Raw genomic sequence first — 25,896 nt, 5'->3', positions numbered from 1 at the left:
CCTCATTCATGAAAGAGAAAATAGATGTCCTCTTACTGAAACATTGTGTTAATAATAATTAAAATAATCACTTCTCAGCCTTTTGGCTAAGATCAAGTGTAATAATAATTATAATAGAGGCTGCCTGGGTAGCCTAGTTGGTTAAGCTTATGACTCTTGATTTCAGCTCAGGTCAGGATCTCATCTAGCCTCCCCTCCTCATCCAGCCTCCCCATGGGGCTCCCTGCAGAGTGGGGAGTCAGGTTTGAAAATTCTCTCCTCTGCCCCTCCCCATGTGTGCATATGCACACACACACGGGTACCAGCTCTTTCTCTTTAGAAAAAAGAAAATAGGGATCCCTGGGTGGCGCAGCGGTTTGGCGCCTGCCATTGGCCCGGGGCGCGATCCTGGAGACCCGGGATCGAATCCCACGTCAGGCTCCCTGCATGGAGCCTGCTTCTCCCTCTGCCTGTGTCTCTGCCTCTCTGTCTCTCTCTGTGTGACTATCATGAATAAATAAATAAAATCTTAAAAAAAAAGAAAATAATAATTATAACGAGTAATTATTGTATAATTCTGCTGAGTAATTATGTAATTGGGAAAGGCTTCTCTTTCCCTATATGTGCATCATGCATAGAAGTTTAGTAAGAAAGTTACATTTCTTGTAAGCATTTATTTCTTAGTTCATTTTTGTATAATTCTGTCATCTGTTACTTTATGGCTCACGAATAAAGGACATGTAAAATGAGAAATAAAAATCTGTTAACCATTGGTGGGGTCTTCATGGCTTGTAGTAAAAAATAAATCCTCTCCACAGTAAATTAAGTTGGTATTGTGTGGCATTCTGATTCCCTTTTCCTACAGTCTGGGCTCTGAACAAAAATATGTCACTATTTCTCAGAACACTTCTGAGGTTTACAAGTAAATTTTTTTGTTTTGTTTCTTTTTCTTTTTTTTAAATTTTTATTTATTTATGATAGTCAGAGAGAGAGAGAGAGAGAGAGAGAGAGAGAGAGAGAGGCAGAGACACAGGCAGAGAGAGAAGCAGGCTCCATGCACCGGGAGCCCGATGTGGGACTCGATCCCGGGTCTCCAGGATCATGCCCTGGGCCAAAGGCAGGCACCAAACCGCTGCGCCACCCAGGGATCCCTGTTTTGTTTTGTTTTTAAGCAGAAGTAGAAAAAACATCTGACTGTATTTGTATTATGAAAACTTGAGGATTATTTTCTTTTTCCTATTCCAAATATAACATTGTATTATGACAGTATGTTTGTAAATGGCAGAGCCCTCATCCACCCTCAAATTGAGAATCTTTGGTTTAAAAGATTTACATTTCAAAAAGATGAAAAAAAGGATTTAAATTTCATTCCATTCTTCCATGCTCGGTTGATGAACAGTCTGCATTTTGGTAGACAAAGGAAGAAATTATTAAAATGTTTTTATAAGTAATCCACATATCACTGAAAAGGCACTAAAAGTAGATGGTTTGACTAAAGAGAATTTTTCTAGTTAATTTTTAAAGATGAAATCTATATGGTGGTTTTCCATCCAGAAATAGCTGATGATGGATAGTATGTGATTGGCTACCTTTCTTAATCAAAACTAAAAATCACGTTTTATTTCCATAATCCCATCATTGTAGGCCAGAGACATTGAGAATTTATTTTTTTTTAAATTTTTTTTATTTAATTTATTTATTTATGATAGTCATCAGAGAGCGAGAGAGAGAGAGAGGCAGAGACACAGGCAGAGGGAGAAGCAGGCTCCATGCACCGGGAGCCCGACGTGGGATTCGATCCCGGGTCTCCAGGATCGCGCCCTGGGCCAAAGGCAGGCGCTAAACCGCTGCACCACCCAGGGATCCCGACATTGAGAATTTAAAGTAGTGTTTGAGCTAGAAAGATGCTTTGCTTCTCAGGGAGATACATTTATTTCCATTTGTCTGATCCAGTTCATACAATTTGAACCCAGAGGCTATTGAGTTAAGATTTCTAAGGTGCCATTCTGGTATAGGTAAGTGTGTTGCTGCTTTCCTAATGTATTTCACTGTGCCTTTTTTGACAGGGGCTAATGCAAGAGATCAATGATCTGAGGTTAAGAGTCAGTGAAATGGACAATGAAAGACTTCAGTATGAAAAAAAGCTGAAGTCAACCAAAGTAAGTTTTCCCAAGGGCAAGTCTGTCAACACATGACTCACTATCTATGATCAATAATATAAATGAGTGTTCAGTGAGTGTTCAATTCAGTATATGAGAAAGAAGGCATTTAACCAGTGAATGAAATCCCCCACCCCCCAAGCTGGAGCCCTTCTTGAATTTGAACATCACTATTCTGAATAAAATTGGGGCTTAACTAATCTAGTAAAACATAACCTGTTACTTCTTGTAGTTACCTAACCTTCTTTTATAAACCGATACTGTCTTCTTGGATACTTAGGCTTATCTTTTTCTACCTGTGGTTTCTTTCACACCTCTGTCTCTCTACCAGTCTTTAATGGCCAAACTTTCTAGCATGAAAATCAAGGTGGGTCAGATGCAGTATGAAAAGCAGCGGATGGAGCAAAAATGGGAGTCACTGAAGGTGTAGTAGACTTTGGGTAACGGGGTCTTGGGCCTGTTGCGTTCTGGCTTGTGCTGTTTTGCTGTGATAGTGTTTTTAGCAGCATGTGCATTCATCGTGTGTGTGTCATCTATTTTTTAAAAATATATTTAAAGCCGATGAAAGAAACGATGCGATCCCTAATCTTGTTTTCAGAAACGTATGAAATAGTTAATGAAAAACAATAAATAGGAGTAATAAAAGTATTCACTTACAAATTAAATATCACTGTCTTAGGGTATCTGAGACCCAAGCTTGGAAGAATAGTTGCAAAAATGCACCTGTGGGGGGAAAAATCCATATTTTATCAATTTATCAATAGCAGAGACTGCTTCTTCCTTTGGAACTTTCTTGAAGGTTAACTATATCGTGGCAGTGAGTTGAAATTACTGCTTGAAAGAAGCTTCTTGCCAGTGCTACTGAAAACTTGTATTTGGTGTGTCCACGCCTACCATAAGTAAAAAGTATAGGGCCAACTTCCTCACTTCACTGGAGATCCTCTCATAGTACTAAACATAATAAATACACCTAGAGATTGAAAGTAAAATGTCTATCAAATTTAAAAGTACATTTGTTAGCACTGCCCAGCTTTATTTTCTGTGCTAAATACAACCAGCAAAATTTCTTCTAAATTCTTCTTCTAAAGCTAATTCTTCACCAAAATTAAACTGAAAATTAAAACATCAGTAAATAGACTTTTTTTTGGACTTGGAATATTTAGTAGCTGTGTAGTGAAAAAGAAGGGAAGGATTTAAAAATCTGTTTAAATCTTTTTTCCATTGTTATAGGATAATTCTGTTCTTTAATTTTGGTGATGAGGATGAATTATTTAGTCCCATGATTTGGCTAACATTGTTCATCACCTGCTACCTTACCCATTAAATTAAGCTTTATCTTACCCAGGGAACGTGAGTGCCATTTTGAAATACTAAATAAATCTTAGTTGAGTCTTAATTTATATTTTCCAGTTTGCATTTTATTTTGCTTTTATGACACTAAATATCTAATTTGACACTAATATGACACTAAATATCTAATATCCTCGATTAACTTGGGGAGATTTCTTTCTTTAATGCAAGATTTAACCCTAGGGCTACCCTTGTCCTAATTATACTTTAAAATATTTTGTTTTAATTTGGTCACACAGAAGCTTGAAATACTTATACCAGAATTATTATACATTGACCTCCATTGATTGTCTTGCTTCCTGCTTCCCATTGCCACTGTCTGGTTTCTGAAGTCTACATCTAGATTTCTATCGTTTTTTGTATCATTCACAAAAAAACTAATTATTGATTTGAGAGTTGCCATACTCCCTGATATTCTCTGTTGGTCGTAATCTACTGTTTTAAAATGAACTTAATCATTTGTAGGATGAACTGGCATCTTTAAAAGAACAACTGGAAGAGAAAGAATCTGAAGTAAAGAGGCTACAAGAAAAATTGGTGTGCAAGATGAAAGGAGAAGGGATGGAAATCCTTGATCGAGGTAGATATATACACTTGACATTTGTTTTTTTACTTCGTTACTATCCTCCCCGTGCAACCCTCCCTCCCTCACTACGTCTGTAAAAGGAGCCAATGTTAGTGATGTGTCATTACAGGAAAGGCAAGTGTAGCAGAAACCATGGAAGCCCAGTTCCAGGACAGCAAGGAATCCTCTGAGACTCCTTCTTGTACCTGCAGATCTGTGATCTTCCTCTCCAGAGCAGTTGGAGAAGGGCAGCTCTTTATGTTATTGGGTGTTTATTTTATATTACTAAGTTGTAAATTCTCATGAGAGAGTTCTTGCTCAAATCGTGGTACAAGGTAGTGATAGAAAGCATTCAAAGGAATCATTATTATGTTCCAAGATTATTTCCCTCTGAACCAACTGTGAAACAGCAGAAAGAAATTTAGAAACCTTTCCTGCCCTTTTGAGAGAAGAGAGGAAAAGACTGTGTGTCTTTGGAAAATCAATGAAAATTTCTGATCATGGATTGGACCCTCAACCTGCTAGAGAGCAAAAATAGGCTAATTCTATTTTTGAAAAAATGTGTGAATTTATCAAAAACTTTTATCGTAATTGAGGTTTTTCTCAAATATTGTATGGACTGTAATTTTCAATGTACATTATACTTGATAGAAAATAACTTGGATGAAAGGTGTTTTTTATGTCATGTTTGAAATATAAATGCACGCCACACCTGACGACACTAGGTTTAATTTAATCTTTCTTTGCTATTATAAATGCTTGTGGCACTGCAAGGTACCAAAGCAACTTTGGACTCTTTTGAAACAAAAAATTACATTTAGTGTAGCTTTAGTACATTTTTATTATGTGAACATATGAATACATTTTATGTATTATGTATTGGTAACATCATTGTCTATACAATGAAGGTCTTGAATTAGGTTACATGTCATATCTTTCTTGGCTCTAGAATACCCTGGCTTTATATACCTATAGTTGCAATTCCCTATGGATCAGAAAACTCAATTCATCAAACATTGAGGGAAATGGATTTTTTTTCTCCTTGTATATTTTGGGCATATATAGAATTGTAGTTGTGTAGGGTTGGGTTTTTTATTTTTTAAGGATTTTATCTTTTTATTCATGAGAGACAAAGAGGCAGAGACACAGGCATAGGGAGAAGCAGGCTCCATGCAGGGAGCCTGACGTGGGACTTGATCTCGGATCTCCAGGATCACACCCTGGGCTGAAGGTGGCGCTAAACCGCTGAGCCACCAGGGCTGCCCATGTTTTGTTTTGTTTTTAAGTAAGCTCTACACTCAACGTGGAGCTTGAACTCACCACCCCTGAGATAAAAAATCACATACTGTGCTGACTGAGCCAGTCATGCATCCCTAGAATTTGGTGTTTTTATTTTATTTATTTATTTTTTAATTTTTAAAAAAGATTTTATTTATTTATTCATGAGAGACATAGAGGCAGAGACACAGGCAGAGGAAGAAGCAGGCCCCATGCAGGGAGCCCGACGTGGGACTCGATCCCAGGTCTCTAGGATCCTGCCCTGGGCTGAAGGCGGCGCTAAACCACCGAGCCACTGGGGCCGCCCAAATTTGGTGTTTTTAAAGGACACTCACAGGTCATGCTTTTAGGGTTTTAAAAATAAAATGGAATCATAGGACTTGTGGACTAGAGGATGTGTTAGAGTAGTGGTACCCAAAGACTGATACTGGTTTGCTAACTGCTTGTTACCAGTGCACAGCCAGGTAAATTCAAGGGTTGAGAACAATGTTTAGAAACTTCATGGTAAATAAATAAATAAATAAGTAAATAAGTAAGTAAATAAATAAATAAGAAACTTCATGGCAATCTACATGTTGGCATAACATCTAACTGCATGATGAGTGGACTCATTTCATTGCACAGGAGATAGACCATTTCAGTGTTGTAGAATTCAAGTGGAGGAGGGTTTACTGTGTCACAAGCAATGTACTGGGCACATTCAGGAGGGCCATGCATTGAATTGTAATGGAAATGTAAAAATATCAAAGCATCACTAATGGTTTTTTCACCACATAGAGTGTAAGGAGTGCTTGTATTCCATAGGCCTAATTTTAATACAAGAAAATCAAGGTTCACAAAGATGACGTGACAGATAGAGGAACTCAAATTTAGGTCTTTTGATTAATTATGTTCTCTTTGTAACCTTACACAGAGCATTATGTATTGTAGTACTATTACTAAAGTCACAAAATAGTGTTTAATATTCGGCTTTTATAGGGTTAGAGTCATTTTGTTTTAGGTAATAGGAGACTAAATAATAGTGCTTTTAAAATATTTATTGTTATAATGTATACTAACTTCCAATTCGATGGGTTTTCCTGCACAGATGAAAATTTTAAAAAGAAGCTCAAAGACAAAAGTAAGGTTTTTGGTGTATTTCCATCAGCCTTTACATTCACCAAAAGTACTACTTGGACTGTTCTTTGCATGTTTTTAAAACATTTCTCTCACCAAAGATGTAAAATTGCTTCATCGATAAGCTCTCCATTTCTTCAGAGTGCACAAAGTAGAGAGTAAATAAAAACGCAATAAAAACAAGGAGTAAAAGGTCATTTTGCTGATTTTTTTTTTTTCTGATTCAGCTCCTTTGCTCCACAGGATACAGCAGAGCACCCAGAGTAGTGAAGGTGAGAAAGTATTTTCTTTGTAGTTCAGGAGATACAGGGTTAGTGTTTTGTAGCCTGTTTTTTTTTCACTGAGATCTACATTTGGAGTTAAACATACCCTTTTGGTGCTAGAAAAGAAATTGAACCCAGACTGAGTAACAGAACCCAGATTATATAATGCAGCGTAAAGATAAATCCTTAATTAAAAGGCTTTTTCCTCCAGCTACTGAATTCTTAAGAGAATTTGGCATCAAAAAAACAAAACAAAAACAATTTCTACAGGATATACCTTAATTGAAAATGTTATATCAGCGGTGAATGATGCACCACTATTTAAAGTTTTTTTTTTTTTCTCAGAAGCAGGTAATCTTGGCTCAATTTTTCTTCTGTTTGAATTTTTTAAATTTATTTCATTTTAGGTTAACTTTTCATTTTAAAATATTTCTTTTATTATTAAAGTAACATGCTTTTGTATTTAACTATCAAATTTTAAGGAAAATTGCATTTACCTTACTTTGGCTTTTACATTTTAAAATAGTGTTGGAAATGATGTTTATAGATGAAGCAAAGTACTTATTATCCTTCCATATGGAACCTACAAGCAGCTTCTTAGCATGACTATTCATATAAAAGCCACATTCCATCAGGCTCTTACCATTCATGTCTCCATCTTGGTTAAAACTGAGTATCATTTTCTCTGCTTTTGTCATCATGTACACTGTTCATTGCTTTCACTCACTGCTGTCTAGGTTTCTTTTTTTTGAAAATTCTGTGTTTTCATAGTTACAGCACTGACATTCCACCGTCAGTGTTATCATGAAGACTGTTGGTCTGAGAGAGGGCAGTTAGCTCTCACCTTTATTGTTTGGTTTCTGGAGTGATGACTACTCAGGTGACATAGAAAGTGTTCGTTTTTCAGATTTTCCCCAAAAAGAGGTTTTGGATGGTAACATTTCATTAAAACATTTCAGTCTGAAGAGTCAGCCTCTTGTTATTGTCACACTCGTTAACGAAACTGACTTCTGATGTGATGTTGTGATGTTTTCAGATATTGAAGTGCAAAAAATGAAAAAGGCTGTGGAGTCTTTGATGGCAGCAAATGAAGAAAAGGTATCTAGATGAAATTAAAGTATTTATGTGGGTGTGTACCATCATTTTGATCATTCCATGCATTTTCTTAAGGTATTTCCATTTGAAAAAATATATCCTACATACTACTATGTCGAGGGACGATTGTTCTCTCTGCCCCTGCATGCCTGCTCTCGGTGCTGGCAGTTATAATTGTGGCTGAGTGCGTGGAGTAGTGGCCAGCCAACAGTGGCTTCCCTGAGAATTCCCTCCCCCACCTCCCCATGAATCTGGAAAAATGTTCAAGCTTTCAGATCATTTCTTTATTTTCAGGTGGGAAATGAGAGAAAGGGTAAAGCTCATAATGCATCCTTTCTGTGGTCACTGGAAATTCTGGGCCAACATGAACTCTGGAAGGAGGTGGCCTAGGACAACTTGAGCTTCATGATGAAGTTGATTTTATTCATATTATTTCCTTCACACTCCTGGATTCTTTCACATCAGGAATTGTCTCTATTCTTCTGAGAGTTGAGATAGGAAAAAACAGAGGCAAGGGCACTGTGAAATCAAGCATGGCCCCAGGCACTGTTTTCGTAGTTTCATTGGCCAAATATCCAGATCTCCAGGGGTTCTTTTCTCCCAGTTGCTTCTCTCACTTCATCTTGCTGAAAGCAGAGAAACAGTGACCTCTAAAGCAAGATGTTTCTTCAAGGCCTACCTCAACAGCCATATATCCAGCTGGCAGCAATGGTTGGGTTCAGCTCCTTTCATTGGAACTACTCTTACCTCATCTTCCTGAATGAATAGAACCAAGAACGGAGTTAATTTATTATGTGGAAATAAATTCATTGTCCTATCCACCCACCCATATATAGGTTTCTTTTTGTTAGTCTTTCCCACTATTGAATAAAAAGGAAAGTCATTAGCAAGGTGCCCACGTAGCCTTTACTTTTTAAAAATAATCACTGAAATTCATTTAGTTTTAATTTCTAGCTCTCAAAAAGCATCAATAATAAACAAAACTCCCAATGTTGACTAAGGGCTTACTAGACACTCAAACTGCATTAGGAGCATCAAGGGTGACATAGGTTTTAGAAGTTCCAGAAGGCTTCAAAGAGGCCATGTTTGAGCAAAATCTGAGGAAAAGCAAGAGTTGTTCATCAGGAACTTGAACGCTTCTAGGGAAAGTGTCTGTGAGCCAAAACATGTCTCAAAAGTAAGGCTGGAACAGCTCAGTGCATGTTGAGAAAGTTCAGAATGAGACAAGGTGAGAAGGGGTATTTCAGGCTGTCATTTACACAAGTTGACAAGATTTTTTTTTTTTTTTTAATTTTGGATTTGAGAATAAGTTTCTAGTTTGAGTAATGAGGTAAATGATAGGGCCCTCAAAGAGTTAAGGAAATTTAAGCTCAAGTACTAGGGGCAAACAATGAGCTTAATTTTGGAGACCTTCAATTTGATGTGCTCATGGGACATTTAAAAGGAGATTTCCCATAGGAAATTGGAAAGTGAATCTAAATTTTGGGATTAATGTATAATTATACATTGGGTAGGGAATGAACCCCATCAATTTTAGGAGACATACAGAATTGTATATTGTCGGAGACTAAACTATAGTTGATGTATCAGTTAGGTTTTGCTCCATGACAAATCACATTTATTATTTCTCATACTTCTGATGGTTGGCTAGGTGGTTCTTCTGGTCTGGGCTGGCTCTGCTGATGTCTACAGTTAGCTGCTGGGTGGGATGAGGCTGGATGATTAACAGACTTTTGTAGGTAGGTTCCATCTGGGATGTCTCTTCTCCAAATTGTCTGTCATCCTCCAGTAGACTAGCCTGTGCTTCTTCACATAGTACTCACAAGGTTCGCTAGAGTAGAGAGAGGGGGCAAGCCCTAATGTGCAAATACCTTTCAAGACTTTTCTTGCACCACATTTGTTGATATCTCTTTGGCCAAAGCAGGTCACATGGCCAGGCCCAAAATCAGGGAGGAGCTAGGGAACTCATTTTTACAATTTACCAAAGGCAGAGGAAAGGACAAAACCTTTAAAGCACTAACAGTTTATAGTCGGGGCTGGGTAGGTAGTGGGGATAGTAAAAATAGAATATCCATCTGGTCAAGGAATTAAGAAATCAAAATAGAAGAAAAGAAAAAGTGGAGGGAAATGTGAAAGAACTGGAGAGAGTGGGGTCAAGTACCAGAGGTCAAATTAGAAAAAGGATGAAACGTTATTTTTAGTAAACAGAAATTCTCTGCTGACCAGTTGATGCAACTTTGGCTGAGTGTTTTGAGAAGAGAAAAGCCAAATGGTGAATGATGATGGCTGATAAAGATAGCAGGTGTAGATCTTTCTTTCAAATCCTGACCTATAGGTTGGAGAGAATAATTAAAGTTGATTTTTTTCTTTTTCTTTTTTTCTTTTTTTTTGTATCTTATTACCTTGTTTTGTTTTTGTTTTTTAAAGATGGCAGCTGAAGGATAGGATCTCTAAATTTAGAGGTACTTTTTCTCTATCTCTGATGTATGTAGGAAAACCATTCTAGATATTACCAGTTTTACTAAAGTTTAGAAGTATTCTTTGAATAGTGTAAATAATTCATGTCTACGTATTCTTTGTGTCACAAATACTTTTACTATTTAAGGTCATGGCATTAAAGATGACAATTTATTTTATTAATAGGATCGGAAAATAGAAGATCTTCGACAGTGCCTGAACAGGTACAAGAAAATGCAAGATACAGTGGTGTTGGCCCAAGGTAAAAAAGGTAGTGTAGCTCTATAGGTTTTTCTACTTTACTTGATTTTAAGTGGCTGCAGATTTTTACATTTGGCTTCATTTTCCTGGAATATCAATTATTCCAAATTGTTCGTTCGTTCATTCATTCATTCATTCATTCATTCATTCATTTCAACAGTATCATTAGGGATCTGTTCTCTATGCTTTCTTGGTATGTAGGCCAATGAGAATACTGTAGCTTGTTCAGTCATGGAGAGCTTCTATGTGGAGTTCATCAGAATTCCAAAGAGAGCACGAGAGAACAACAGCAACAGCGTGCTCAAGAGCCTATGCTGGAAAAAGGGCTTGGTGTATTTAAGGAAAAAAAAAGAAGACCATCATGACTGGAAGGGAGTGAGCAGAGAGAGAATGAGATGAGCTGAGCTGATAGAAGTGAGTGCTGGTCAGGTCAGGCAACACAAGACATTCAGCTCTTTGAGCCCAGAGGGATCCACTGAAGGGTTTTCACAAATCTGCAGCATTTTTGTAACAAATACTGAGAGGAGGGAGCAGTTTTGGAAGGAAGAGAAGCCAGTCAAGAGACCCTCATAGGATTCCAAATGGAAAGATATGATGGTACTGATTGGAAGTATATTTTGCTGTTAAAATCAACACAGTTGTGTGATAAATTAGATGAGAGTGAAGAAGAGGAAAGAATCAAGAAAAATTGATGTTTCTGACTAAAGCAACTACATGGATGATTCCATTTACCAAGATAGATTAGCCTAGTGAGGGAACATTGGAATGGTTAAGGGGGATTGTGTTCAGCTTTGAATGTGTTAAAAAACAAAACAAAACCATAAAACATGTAGGTAAAAATAGTCATGCTTTGATGGGGATTAAGGAGTATACTTGTCAGGATGAACACAAGGTGATGTTTGGAAGTGTTAACTCACTCTATTGTACACTTGAAACTACTATTACACCGTATGTTAACGAGAATTAAAAACTTAAAAAAATACTCATGCTCTTTTTATTGATTTATTCTTGAGAGACACACAGAGAGAGGCAGGGACATTGGCAGAGGGAAAAGCAGGATCCCTGTGGGGAACATTATGCAGGACTTAATCCCAGGACCCCAGGACTACAACCTGAGCCAAAGACAGATTGCTGAACCACTGAGCCACCCAGGCGCCCCTAGTCATGCCTTTTGATGTATTATTCTTTTACTTGTGCACGGTTCAGTTGGCTGTTCTCAAGTGTGGAAAATCTCTGAGGGCGGAGGGGTCATTTAGAACAAAAGTGTGTTAAGAACTTTAAAAGTTTTCTTTTTTTTTTTTTTAATTTTTTTTTAAATATTTATTTATGATAGTCACAGAGAGAGAAAGAGAGAGAGGCAGAGACACAGGCAGAGGGAGAAGGAGGCTCCATGCACCGGAAGCCCGATGTGGGATTCCATCCCGGGTCTCCAGGATCGCGCCCTGGGCCAAAGGCAGGCGCCAAACCCCTGCGCCACCCAGGGATCCCTAAAAGTTTTCTTGTTCATTAACAATGCATAGGTGGGATTATTTGCTCTAAAAGTAAGCACTGGCAGTAAATCCTTTTGAAAGTACTTGGGAAATACTGAGATTTTGGAGTTTCAATTTTGATGAGTTCAAAAAGAAAATCCTACTTTGGAACAGGATTTCTGGAAAAAAAAAAAAAGGGATCTTAATCTTTTTGTCCACATGACTTAGCATATATTTTTACATAGTCATAGCATTTAAAATAGTGTTTGAGGGACGCCTGTGTGGTTCAGTGGCTCATGGTTGAGGGTCTGCCCTCAGCTCAGGACATGATCCCGGGGTCCTGGGATCAAGTCCTGCATCGGCTCCCTAATGGGAGCCATCTTCTACCTCTGCCTGTGTGTCTGCCTCTCTCTCTCTGTGAGAAAAGGGGTAAATATTATTCCTAATCACCCTAGCATGTAAATTTCATGGGGTTTTGTTTTGTTTTTATTTTAAAGTAGACTCCATGCCCAGTGTGGAACTCAACATAGGGCTTGAACTCAAAACCCTGACATCAAGATGTGAGCTGAGATCAAGTCAGATATTTGAGGCACCTGGGTGATTCAGTTGGTTAAGTGTTCAGCTCTTGGTTTGGCTCAGGTCCTGATTTCATGGGTCTCGAGATGGAGCCCTGCCTCAGCTCCTGTGAGAAGTCTACTTGAAGATGCTCTCTCTCTGTCCCTTTTCTGCCCTGTGTACTCTCTCTCTCTCTTCTTTCCTCTCTCTCTCTCTCTCTCAAATAAATAAAGCTTAAAAAAATTTTCATGTGGTTTTTTTCATATTTAAAAAAATGCATATAAAATGTGAAAAGAGGTAGTTTTTAACCACCATTGAAAATTATATCCTATTCTGATGAAGAGTTTATAAACAGTGATTTTTCACTAGAACTTATATTTACTTAGTTAATCCATAGAGAATGCTAATAATACCTACATTAATGAAATTAGAATAAATAATAAAACAATTAAAAAGCTAAGTCTAGTTAATAGCTTTAAATGAGTATATGATTTGTTATTATGTATTCACAGAATAGTGTTTTAAGCATCATTCTTTGGTTTTAAAAAAGAATATTTGGCACAGTTGTTCACCTAATCCTTTTCATCACTGGAGATGTAAAAGAAATTCTCAAAGTTGGCTGCTTGGCTGGATATGTGGTTACATTTGTCCATAAGTCTATTCTTTCTGCATTAAAATAAATGGCACAGAAGGATTCTCTTAAGGAATCAAAAGATTGCCTTTTTTCTGCTTTCTTTTCCCCCCAAGAATACAGTAATGATGAATATTGAATTGTTTCCTGATAACTCTTGCTGTTCAGAATTAGTTTGTTGTACCACTGATAATTCTCCAGCTTGGTTATTTCTGAACTGAAATTTGTAAAACCCCCATTTCTGAAACAAAATTATAGGAGGACTGTTGGACTAAATTAGCCTCTGATTGCCATGCTGTGAGTCCATGATTGTATTAATACTATTCCTGGGCCTTAGGTGCTCATAGTTTAATATGTTTCCTACATGCTATGTTGTTATTTTTCTAAGGATTTCAGGAGAAGCTGACTCTTTGATTTTTGAAGATGAGGGAAAAAAATTTATTTTAAAGATTTTGTTTATTCATGAGAGACAGAGAGGAAGAGACCTAGGCAGAAGGAGAAGCAGGCTACTTGCAGGGAGCCTGATGTGGGACTTGAACCCAGGACTCCGGGATCATGACCTGAGCCAAAGGCAGATGCTCAACCACTGAGCTACCAGATGCCCCGGATGAGAAAAAATGTTTCTATTCAGTTGGTATCCTTCCTCCAAAAGTGAAATGTAAATGAAAAGCTGCTGTTGTCCTCCTTTTGCTTTGTGTTTTCCTAGGCCAAGATGGCGACTTTGAAGATCTGCTCACTTCCAGTTCCATCTCCACTTTGCTGGATGTGCAGGGTTTTAGTGACTTGGAGAAGAGTCTATCGCCTACACCAGTAATGGGATCTCCCAGTCGTGACCCATTTAACACAAGTGTTCCAGAAGAGGTATTTATAGACTGAATATTTTATTTTCTTCACATTGAACAGACTGTGTCACTGAAGGTTAAAATGCTGTTGACAGCATGAAAGACATGAGATCTTTTCTCAGTTCAACTACTGGCGGAGTCTTGGCAATTTTTGTGTCAAGACTCAGTCTCGCAGGACTTAATTTGAAAGGTGTGTTTTTCTCTGTCCCTTTAATAAGTAAATGCCTTGGACAATGTCAGAATTGCTTAAATAATTCAGGAAAAGCATGGGAGAGAGTGTCATCCTATATAGATTACAATCTACTTATTAGAGAATAAATAGGGAATAAATGAAGGCGGATAAAGTGAGATTATATAAAGAAGTTGATTTTAGTCACTTCTGATGGTGCCTCTGAAAAATGCTATACTAAAATTTCCCTTACTTCTTTAGACTTGGAAAAAGCAACTGGACAGGAATACTCAATCTTGAACTCATTACTTCTCTTTTATATCAAACCGGTGCCAAAATCTGTTTCCATTATCTATTGCAAACCACTCCAAAATTGGTGGGTTGAATGACATTTATTTTGCTAACAAATTTGTATATTTGGGCAAGGCTCAGCGGGAACATTTCTTCTTCACTCCACTGAGCATCAGTTGGAATGGCATGAAGGCTGGGGGCTTGAGTCATCTGGAGGCTACCCCTTTTGTATGTTGCATGATTGGGTCTACTGTTGGCCAGAACCTCAACTGAAGCCCTAGCTGGAAATACACATGACTGCTTGACTTTCTTGTAGCATAGTGTTTAGGTCCTACAGATGGGCATCCCAAGAAAAGATCTAGGCAAATTTCTATCACCTTTTATGATAGGACTCAGAAGTCATGTGGCATGGTCACAGGTCCACACACATTCACAGAGAGAAAACATAGACCCCCCCCCCTCTCTTTTTAAGATTTTTATTTATTTGAGAGAGAGAGACAGAGAGCATAATCAAGGAGAAAAGGGAGAAGCAGGCTCCCTGCTCAGCAGGGGCTGTATCCCAGGACCCTGGGATCATGACCTGAGCCACAGGCAGACACTTAAGCAACCGACCCACCCAGGTGCTCGAACCCTACCTTTTGATGGACAAGTAAAAATATTACATTAGAAGAAGAACATGTGGGATAGCATATATACTGGTGCTACCATCTTTGAATAGTACAATATGTCCCTCTACTCTCTGGCTACATAGTTTACACCCTTCTCTCATGCAAATATATTCATTCCATCTTCAAAGACCTCTTGGTCTCATTCTAGTTAGGCATCAGCATCCCAGGATCTTGTCATTCAGACCAGGTCCACATGTTGTGAAACTCCTCAGGTAGGGGATCCCTGGGTGGCGCAGCGGTTTGGCGCCTGCCTTTGGCCCAGGGTGCGATCCTGGAGACCCGGGATCGAATCCCACATCGGGCTCCCGGTGCATGGAGCCTGCTTCTCCCTCTGCCTGTGTCTCTGCCTCTCTCTCTCTCTCTCTCTCTATCATAAATAAATAAAAATTTAAAAAAAATTAAAAAAAAAAGAAAAAGAAACTCCTCAGGTACAACTTCTTGGGCATGGCTTCTTGAGTACACTCCATTCCATTTAAAGAACCAGGATTGAGGCACAGTCAGTTAAGCGTCTGCCTTCGGCTTGGGTCATGATCCTGGGGTCTTGGGATATAGAGCCCGGTGTCAGGCTCCCTGCTCAGCAGGGAGTCTGCTTTCCCCTCTCCCTCTGCCGCTACCCCCTACCCCCGCTTGTGCTCTCTCTTTCTCTCTGAAGTAAATAAATAAAATCTTTAAAAAAAAACAAAAGAAAACAGGAAATTAAAGGTCAAGCTATCTGTCCCTTATACACCTGACATACGGTGGTGGAGTAGGCGTAACAACTGCTAGGCATTCTCATTAACAAAGGGGAAAATGGAAGACACACGGGTGTCATTAGTCGATAGCAGTTCCAAAATCCAGCCAGGCCCATGTTGCGAGCTCCTTTACAGGGGCCCAGTCCTCTGGGCTTTTGGTCATTCCTTTGGAGTCATCCTTCCATTTCCATGAGAAGGAACTTATAATTGCAGATGAGTTACATTCTGTAAAAGTGTCTGTACAGGTCCAAGGCCTTCTACCTTCTACTGTCTCTGTCCCTCTTGGTCTAATTTGATGTAATAATTTATTCACTTGGAATTTCTTATGAATCAATTTATAAGCCACTCCATCAGGTAAAGCATAACCACAAATATCTTAACAGTAAGCCTTTAAGTTTTCTGTAAGGCTGCTATGGAATATCCCTCTACTTTTAGAGTTTTTGATCTTTGTGAAGGTTTCAGTGAGATAGCCACCACAAGTCTTCCTGAGGTCTTAACAGAGGCACACCTAGGGCTTCTTGACAGCACCTACATCTTTGCCCTGAAACTATTTCTCAATTTTAATGGAATGTGCTGTCTAGAGAAACTAGGAGTAGGAAAGGTTGGGTCTTGTCTTTTTCTTTTTCTTTTTCTTTTTCTTTTTCTTTTTCTTTTTCTTTTTCTTTTTCTTTTTCTTTTTCTTTTTCTTTTTTTTTCTTTTTCTTTTTCTTTTTCTTTTTCTTTTTCTTTTCTTTTTCTTTTCTTTTCTTTTCTCTTCTCTTCTTTTCTTTTCTTTTCTTCTTTTCTTCTCTAAACAATCTTGGCTCCCTTATGTTTAACAGTTCCTTTTTTTGGTCTTTCCTCTAACATTTGACTGTACATAGTGAGAAGAAACCAAATGGCATCTTTACTTTTCACATCTGTTCTTGCTAATTACATCATGAGAAAACAGTTTGAACTGAATGAAAATGAATTCAAGGAGGAAACAACATTTCTCTCTTCAGTAAGTGAGAGAGGGCTAAAAGGTGTCATTAACAAGGAAGTAATGGTAGGGAAATTGGAGGAAGATGGTCAAAAGGGTACAGACTTCCAGCTATAAGAGAAATGAATACTGGGGGTGTAACGTACAACATGATGACTATTGTTAACGCTGCTGTCTGGTATATTTGAAAGTTGCTTAGAGTAAATCCAAAAAGTTCTCATCACAAAGAAAAAAAGGTTTTCTCTTTTTCTTTATTTAAAAATGTATACAGTACTTTATGTCAGTGATATATCAATAAAATTGGAAAAGAGGCAAGGAATTAGTTAAGGAATAAGACATATATTAGAGGGAAAGAAAATCCCCTAATTGCTGACTATATATTTATCTTGAAGGGAAAAATAACATTTGACAGCCAATGATGTCCTTGCTTTATGAATCAAGCAACATCCAGTTTAGCAGATGGAAAGGAACTCTAAGGATCTGTACAAAATGAAAGGTTTTTTTAGGCAGAAGGAAGCAGGAGCAGGGAGTCATGCGAGGCATTTGCTGGCTGGTTAAAGTAGGAATACTTTCCTTATGTACAGTGAAGGGAAGTCTTGGAGTGGGGCCAGGTACCTTGTATAGAGCAGGCAAGTGCTGATGGGTTGATGTAGTCCTGCCTTTTCTGGAAGCACAATGCATAGTAACTAAGTTTCAATTCGTTGACATGGAGCTTAATACGAGTCCCTGCAACTTGGGCCCAATTCTTTTAACAGACTTCACATGTTATAGCCTCTTACGGTCTCAAGGGATGAGACCACCACTCAATAACTGGAACAAAAAAAAATCTCAAAGCTAAATTTATTTTTTGTTTAGTTGACTAAGTGATCTTTATTGGTCAAGGACAGTCTCTTTGATTATTTATGGGGCTTGGGGGGATGCTTAGAGCTCAGGGATTGATGGACTTTCAGAGACTGGAGTGAGTTGAATATCAGCTGTGCATGTATGGTTACAAAGGTGAGACTGTTTTTGGTTGATTGGTATCTAGAAGGGAGTTCAGTGGTGTGAGTCCCTACCTTCCTGGCTGACTTCAGAAGGGAAGAGCAGCAGTCAGTAATTGGTTGACTGGCAAAGTGAATTCACTGAGGTAAATTTTGTTTACTTTTTTATCACAATATTTTGTTTACTTTTTTATCACAATATTTCATTTATTAGTTTATGATGTGCTCGTAGTGTACTGTTCTATAGTCAGAAATTATTTAAAACTAGAGTGTAAGATTTCTTTCATAGATTCCATCCTTAGGATACACAAAGCATTTGTTGGGGAAAATGTATTAGACATTTTTGTTGTTGCTGCTGTAATATTGTTGCTAAGCAAAGTGGTTTAGTGGTATCCACACATTAACTGGTTTGAACCACATTCTGTGTTAGACTAGTGGTAGAAAATAAAGCGAAGAGGTGCCTGGGTGGCTCATTCGGCTAAGTGTCTGCCTTCAGCTCAGGTCATGATCCCAGGGTCCTGGGATTGAGCCCAGAGTTGGGCTCCCTCTTCAGCAGGGAGTCTACTCCCTCTCTCTCTCTCTGTCTCTTTCTCTGTCTCTCTCTCTCTCTGTGTGTCTTCCCCTGCTTGTGCTCGCTCTCTCTCTCAAATAACTAATTAAATAAATAAATATTTTTAAAAAAAGAAAGTGAAAACAGAGGTGTATTTACAAAGCACTTTATCCAAATCTCCTCTTAAATCATGACAACCCTGTAAAGGTAGGCATTGTCATTCTCATTTTATAGAGGATAAAAACTGATGCCCAGTTAAGTGACTTACCTAAGGTTAGAACCAAGATTTTAACTTGGGCTTAAAGTTGTCAGGATCAACTGTTGACTTACTTGTTGGTATTATGTTTATTGAAAACGAAGTCCCAAAATGACCTTCCTCCAGAATGTTTTCACTGATTAACACTTGTTGATGTTTATATCCTGAGACCATTTTATGAATATAAGAAGTATTTATTCTAAACAGAGTGTATGAAATTTCACTGATAGACCATTTAATTGTCTTTTTTTTTTTCTTTATGACTTATTCCTTGCATGACGGATTTTTGACTTTCTGTAATTACATTGCAGTTCCACAGCAGCATCTTGCAAGTTTCGATCCCATCATTATTGCCAGCAACTAAGAGCTTGGAAACTTCTGAAAAAGCAAAATTGCCTCCTCAACCAGACACATCCTTTGAAGAAAAGTATGTCATTTATGACCTAACATTGCAATATAAATGTTCCACAAAGTAGATCAAGGAAACACAAGGGTCCATTGTGTGTATTTACAGACACAGATTTTACCCAGAAAGGCAAGAAACAGTAAGGCATATGCCAAGGGACCTGCGCTCAGTTCTGTATTATTGAAATAAAAGGTGCGAAGCAAGAAGTCATAGGAGCTGAAGCTGGGGAGGTGTGGTAGTCAGGTTAGAGAAGGATTTTAGGGCACTTGAGTTGTATGTCCTAGATTATAGGGGACCATCAGTGGGTTGCAAGCCCCATAGTGACAGTCATGTACCTGAGGCTATTTGGAAGATGGCTCTGAAGATTCAGAAGAGGGATACAGTAATTTCTCCGTTGACAAGTAGAATTTTGAGGGATCATATTCTCATTACTTATAAACAAGCCAAATAAAAATATATATAATAGAATATTTTGGGATCCCTGGGTGGCGCAGCGGTTTGGCGCCTGCCTTTGGCCCAGGGCGCGATCCGGGAGATCCTGGATTGAATCCCACGTCGGGCTCCCGGTGCATGGAGCCTGCTTCTCCCTCTGCCTGTGTCTCTGCCTCTTTCTCTCTCTCTGTGTGACTATCATAAATAAATAAAAAGTTAAAAAAATAGAATATTTTAAAAGAGAGGAGCTCGTAGGAGGCTCATTCGGTTCAGCAGTTGACTCTTATCTCACCTCAGGTAGTGAGTTCAAGCCCCACACAGGGTGTGGAGCCTACATAAAAATTAAAAAAAAAATGTTTTAAAAGAGAGAGAAATTGCTTCCTTAGCAAAAAAAAATTTTTTTTTTTTGACAATCCTGTTCACTTAGAATCTATATAGTCTTTTATATGGTCTTTTACTTGTGAAGCACATAAATTCCTTTTTTTTTTCTTTTACATTTTAGTGATGGAAAAATAATCCTTAGTGCTGCTGTTGAAACCCAGCCTTGTGAGAGTCTTTCGTAAGTTATATTATTGGATATGAAAAATGTCCTTGATGCCTGGAAGGGAGGAGGCTTCTGTCACACTGATCATAATCACAATGAGAAGCGGGTGACTGAGGCCGGAGTACATTAATGCAGGTGTAATGGTTGGATGTGGGGGAGATGGGATGTTGTAAGTTAACAAAGAAATACTTGCTCACTAACCATTATTTATTATCTCATGCCAAGTTTTCCCACACCTTTACCTTCATCAGTTTTTACGTGAAGTTCAATGCTTTGAATTTCAGGTTTGCACTGGCTTGCATTTTGACACTAGGAGAGAACAGAGGGAATGATAGAATGGCTGGAAAGGCTGCAGTGTGGTTTGGTTTTTGTTTTGTTTTGTTTTGTTTTGCACTCTGTGTAGTAAAACGGCCCAATATCTATGTTTATCCAAGTTAAAGTATGAATTAGATTAGGAAAATCCATTTTCAGAGCAGTACTCAAAGATGAAATCTTATCTTTTCTCATCATTATCTTTTACTTTATTTGGTAGTCGGAATGTCTAGCAACTTATGTATACAAAACATGAGAGTTGCCTTTTCAAAGTTTGTGTATTTATATTCTACTTCTTAGAGCAAAGATGTTGCTTTTTTCTCTCTCTAAACTGGTCACATATTCCTGCCTTCAGTTTTTGAGACCGGTTCTATATAATTGAAGGATAGTTATGTGAAAGAGAAAATCTATGGATGTTTCAACAGTGTCACTTTGCCTTTACTAGAATAGCAAGTGAATAACTATGGGCAGCAATAGGGATTTTTCTTTTATGCCTTGATCAGAACTATAAGATGAAGTACTTGGCCAGATTCAGAAAATGGATTCCTTTGTGAATTAAAAAATAACACCTTTGTTGTTTATTTTAATTACAAGGATTATATGTAAATAGTATGGGAGTATTTTAGAAGTTCCTGGTATATTAACTAAAATTTAAATAAAAATTAAAATTAAAAAGTTCCTGATCTAAATGTATGCATGAAAGGATGCACCACTAGTCCATGGAAAAAAGCTGGTTTATTTTCAACTATTGACATCACAAGGATGGTCCTAAGTGTTTTTCCAACTATTCTAACATTTGCAGGACATTTAGAGTTATTGGCAAGACAGTTAACCACCTCTGCTTTTAAAATAACTAAATGTTATAATTTAGTTAAGCACATAAGTGACTGCCTGAATCCAGATTTTCTTTTATTACCCGGATTTAACCCACACACAATTTTAGTTTCTTTCCAAGATATTCTATTTAGAAACAGTGGCACCAGAGCCACTTATTATTAATCCTAATTACTATTATTCTTATTTTTAGAACTTCAAGTCTGCAAAAGTCTAGCAGCCTGGGTAATCTGAAGAAAGAGTCATCAGATGGGGTTGGTTCTGTGTTTTATTTATTTATTTTTTTGTCTGTTTCCCTGAGCCAAAAATATTTTAGGGATCTTCACATTTAGGGATTTTCCCATTTTGCTAATAAAACTGTTAAGAAGAGCTTTGTGGTTTCTCCAATGCAAATGTATTAGAAACCACTGTTAATGGTAAATATTAAGTATGAATATGAAGGGTTAAAAGTAGTGTATAAAATCAAAAGTAAAGACTTTTAATAAACCATTACTGGAAATAAATGAAACTGAGATTGTATAGCTTAGAAGAAGATGTAAATTTATTTTAATTTCTGGAATTGTATGTGATAGATTCTAAATATATAAAGGATTCCTTTAACAATCTGAAATATTGTTGTTTTGAACAGGAAAAAGAGTCTGTTCAGAAGCCTTCAGAGGTAATTTTTATGTCCAGATTACAATGTAAAAATGTTTAAGACTTCTAATACATGTGATTGCTTAAATATCTCAAAAAAAGAAAAAAAAGAAAAAAAACAAAACCAAACTCAGAACCTCCAAAACATGTTAAGTGAAGGAAGCCAGCCACAAAAGATCACATATGACAGGATTCCATTTATGTGAAATATCCAGAATAGATAAGTCCATAGAGACAGAACACAGATTGGTGGTTGCCAGAGATGGAGAGGAATGGAGAGAAACTGCTTAATGGGTAAGGGGTTTTATTTAGAATGATGGAAGTGTTTTGGAACTAGGTAGAGGTGGTGGTTGCACAACACTCTGAGTATACTAAATGTCCTGAATTGTTCAATTTAAAATAGTTACTTTTTATGTTTCACCTCAAACTATTGAAAAAAAAAAAAACAAAACAAAACCTCAAATTCTAAATCAGGCTATTGATATTCTTAATGATCATATTTGGGCTTCCTAAGACCTCACAAAAAAAATCTCTAGATTGCCAGTCTTAGAACAACTATTTAATAAACACTGTCTGTATACAGCAAACATTTTTTTTTTTTTTAAGACCTCATCAACAAGGGCTCTAGTTCTTCTTTCCTCTAATTTTCAACCATTAACTTTCTAAAGGCTCCATTCTGGTAGGCAGGGTACTTCCAGATGTATTCCCTTGACCATTGGCTCTGAATGCCTTGAGTCGTAATGTAGGTATCGCTGATGAGGCACAGACAGTGCACACAGCTGTAATTACAGTCATCCTCTGTCCTTTTTGTCTTGCCAGTTCAATAAATGATTAAGTGATTTTGACATCTGTGTTGAGACTTAGGTAATAGTATCATTAAATTGTGACCTCTATAAACTTGTAGTTACCATGAGCAATGAATATGTAGAATAAAATAACCACCTTAAAAGCTGGTGTCCCCTCTCCCTTTTCTCCACCTCTGCAAAAAAAAAAAAAAAAAAAAAAAGAGGGCTAGAGATGTTAGAGAAATTAGAGCATGCAAACAAAGGCATTGATGGATCATATTAAAATAATCATGTTACTATAATTGCAAATTCAAATAACGAGAAAGCTTAAAAAAAAAAAAACAGTACCTACAAGTATAACTTAATTAAAGTTCTTGACAATGACCTCACAGATAGCTAAAATGTCTTCTGAGTCAAGGAAGAAAAATTTAGTTATAGCAAGTTTAGTTTCCATTTGAAGTATATCTGAATGTATCATAGTCTTTGAAAATCGGTGATCCATGTTTGGTAACTTGCAGGATAATGAATATATCACAAAACACTCAAAAAAAAAAAGTGTTTAACAGAAACTGGTTGTGTCCTCATTTTATTATTAATTCCTTGGGAAGAATATTTAAAATAACTGGAGTAGAATCTCTTTATGCTACTGTTGTAGAAACTTAGGGTTAATGCCTGCTTTGTGGAGTAATATATTATGTTGGGCTTCTCCTGATGCAGTTATATTACAGAGATTGCAAACTGTATTATAGCCCAATCTGTGTCCACAGGTCCTTGTTGGAGCATCAATGTAGAGGAATTGTTAGAAAAATAATAAGACCGCTGGTATTCTGGTTATGTAATTCTTATTTCCATGTCTTTGGGAGAATGAGGCAAATAAAATTAAAATAAAATTTGAGAATTTCTATATCCTAAATATTTCATGTCCTAGTAAGCACATGGGTTATAGACCAGTGATGAATATGTTTTTGTTGCTGCTGCTGTTGCTCCTTAAGGAACTTTCAGGATTGATTTTTTAAGCTTCTAATGTGGCATCCCACATTCATAATCAGCCTGAGTGCTTCAGTAGTTGAGCATCTGCCTTTGGCTCAGGTCGTGATCCTGGGGTCCTGGAATCGAGTCCTGCATCAGGCTTCCCCCAGGGAGCCTGCTTCTCCCTCTGCCTGTGTCTTTGCCATTCTCTCTAGGTCTCTCATAAATAAATAAATAAATAAAATATAAAAAAAAAATCAGTTTGTTAGGTCCATGATTCTTTTAAATAAAATCACATGTGTAACATAGCAGGTGTTGCGCCTGGCATGTACTCATAATTATGCAAGTCAGTGCTGTGTTACATTTATTATTACTTCTTTCTCAGGATAAAGGTCCAGTAGAAAGCAGCCCATTTGGGAGCCTCCCTCCGAAAGCTCCAGGACACGATGCCTCGGTGGATGACAACCCTTTTGGCACTCGGAAAGCCAGATCTTCCTTTGGGCGTGGCTTTTTTAAAATAAAAAATAACAAGAGGACAGCAAGTGCACCAAACTTGGGTACGTATGGCCAAAATGCCTTTGCCTCAGTTCGCTCAGAATGAGGACAAGGTCAGTCTCTTCCTTTCCCTCGTTCATCCGTTTGTGCATGTCTATTTCTTGGAAATGAAGGTGAATGAGTTGGGGGACAAGTTAGCAAGAAAATGCTCCTGTGAGTTTAATTCAGTGTAAAGGTAGCTCCATGTAGGCTCTTCACCCTACTCTCCGTGTTGGAGCGTCAATGTAGAGGAAAGACCAATAAGCTCAGTACTCTCAGACTTCACTGTAAACAACTTCTCTTCTGTTTTGAAAGTGGATAAATTAACCCCATATTGACCATGCTAATGGAGTCTGCAATGTTGGAAGCACAGCGTAGTGCTTCCCTGTCTTCCCACTGTGTGTATTTTGTGAGTAAGAGTTTGATCTGTGTTTCATTTTGTCATTCTCCTGTGTTCTCTCCATTGGACTGCGTGTGATTGTGTGCGTTGTTGGGATATCTGAAGATCGTAAACGAAGTGCCAGTGCACCCACCTTAGGTATCGTACCCCTGCATGCCAGCCTTTGCCAGTGCTGTCCTCCATACTGAGCTAATCCTTGCTCTTGGCATCTGTGATCTCTAGAAAGCGAGCTGGCAGCAATCAGAAAACATTGTCCATTACTCCAGAGACCTCCTCCGCCTTCTGCTAAAATGGACTCTGTAGAGCCTTTGCTTTCAAGCCTAAATGCTGTTTTAACCCATGCTAATGACACCTTGCAAGTAGCTCTGGGAGGACCTGGAAGTGCACAGACCCCTCCGCATCCAGGGCAGGACTCTCCTGCATCGTAAATTCCAGCTTTTTCACCCTTCAAGTGCATACTGTCTCACACTAACTCCCAGGTCCTGGCAGTTCCTTCGCCATGGCTACTTTTTCCCCAGAGAGAAATATTTTTAGTCAAATAGAGAAGTCCGTAGAAGACACTGAAAATGATTATTTTAAACTTACTTTTCTTAAGGGAACATTCTCCTGACATTTATTTGCTTTGAAGATGGAGGTAACATTTAGTGAAGTGACACCAGAGGAAGCTTCTTTATGTGATATCCAAGGAGTTGTTCCCAAAGTGATTTTAGGAGAAGGGAAGCTCAATTGTCCTCTTTAAAAATGTGGGGCACGGTAGGGAAAAAACATCCTCAAAACAAAAAAATAAAAATAGGATTTTAAAATGAGGGTGAGTTAAGCAACATTTTTTGGTACACCTGTACCCATGATGGCTTTGGGGTTGGATGGAAAGGTTCCTTTGGATTTTCCCTGTGGGTTTTATCATCTTATGTAGATACCCACGTACCTATTCATGTGGGTTGGCAAAGGTGACTTCTCTTTGTAGTCTTAGGTTTCTAGAATAAACATGGGATAAATAAAGCCCAGACAACTATTTTCAAATGTTTTTGCATCTTTCTTAGAAGAAATATATTGTCAATGCTAAGAGCCAAGTGCTGCTTATGATAACCTGTAATCACAGCTGTGCTTCATAGAAAAGTCAAGCTCTGCAACTTTTATATCTTGCTGAAACACTGTGTTTTTTGTACAACTTCTACTTTCCCTAAAAAGTGTACAGTCTCACATTGAGGCAATAGTACCCCTTGTGTTTGTTAGCATGGGATCGTGCGTTAAGGGACAGATAAAAGAATTAAGAGAGTTAACGCGGGGAGATATGGGAATAGCAAATTTGGATGTTACTCTTCCAAGGCAGAATCAACAGGCACTGATTTTTATATCAGAAGAAAAATTTATCCAGTTCATTCCTTTCTCAGTAGGACACAGCAGGTTAGGAATAACTC

The 25,896-nt window shown here is 37.9% G+C and overlaps 1 protein-coding gene across 50 annotated transcripts in view; it reads left to right on the top strand.

Annotated features, from left to right (window-relative positions):
• PPFIBP1 (PPFIA binding protein 1) overlaps positions 1-25,896 on the top strand; it is a 167,242-nt gene that overhangs the window by 128,218 nt on the left and 13,128 nt on the right. For 8 of the 50 annotated variants that reach the window (XM_072798507.1, XM_072798508.1, XM_072798510.1 and 5 more), the window contains 13 exons: positions 2,046-2,138; positions 2,470-2,562; positions 3,954-4,068; positions 6,675-6,719; positions 7,747-7,808; positions 10,449-10,533; positions 13,885-14,039; positions 18,938-19,053; positions 19,967-20,023; positions 21,348-21,408; positions 21,783-21,812; positions 23,930-24,101; positions 24,584-24,616. In XM_072798507.1, the coding sequence (XP_072654608.1) occupies positions 2,046-2,138; positions 2,470-2,562; positions 3,954-4,068; positions 6,675-6,719; positions 7,747-7,808; positions 10,449-10,533; positions 13,885-14,039; positions 18,938-19,053; positions 19,967-20,023; positions 21,348-21,408; positions 21,783-21,812; positions 23,930-24,101; positions 24,584-24,616 (1,117 nt within the window). Of the gene's footprint in view, positions 1-2,045; positions 2,139-2,469; positions 2,563-3,953; positions 4,069-6,418; positions 6,452-6,674; positions 6,720-7,746; positions 7,809-10,448; positions 10,534-13,884; positions 14,040-18,937; positions 19,054-19,966; positions 20,024-21,347; positions 21,409-21,782; positions 21,813-23,929; positions 24,102-24,583; positions 24,617-25,896 lie in introns of all 50 variants that reach the window. The other 42 variants (XM_072798514.1, XM_072798515.1, XM_072798516.1 and 39 more) reach the window with 21 other exon arrangements.

This window comes from Canis lupus, chromosome 25, assembly GCF_048164855.1.
Source record: "Canis lupus baileyi chromosome 25, mCanLup2.hap1, whole genome shotgun sequence".
Classification (NCBI taxonomy): Eukaryota; Metazoa; Chordata; class Mammalia; order Carnivora; family Canidae; genus Canis; species Canis lupus.
The sequence above is the reverse complement of the archived record's forward strand: the minus strand, read 5'-3'. Positions and strand labels throughout refer to the sequence as shown.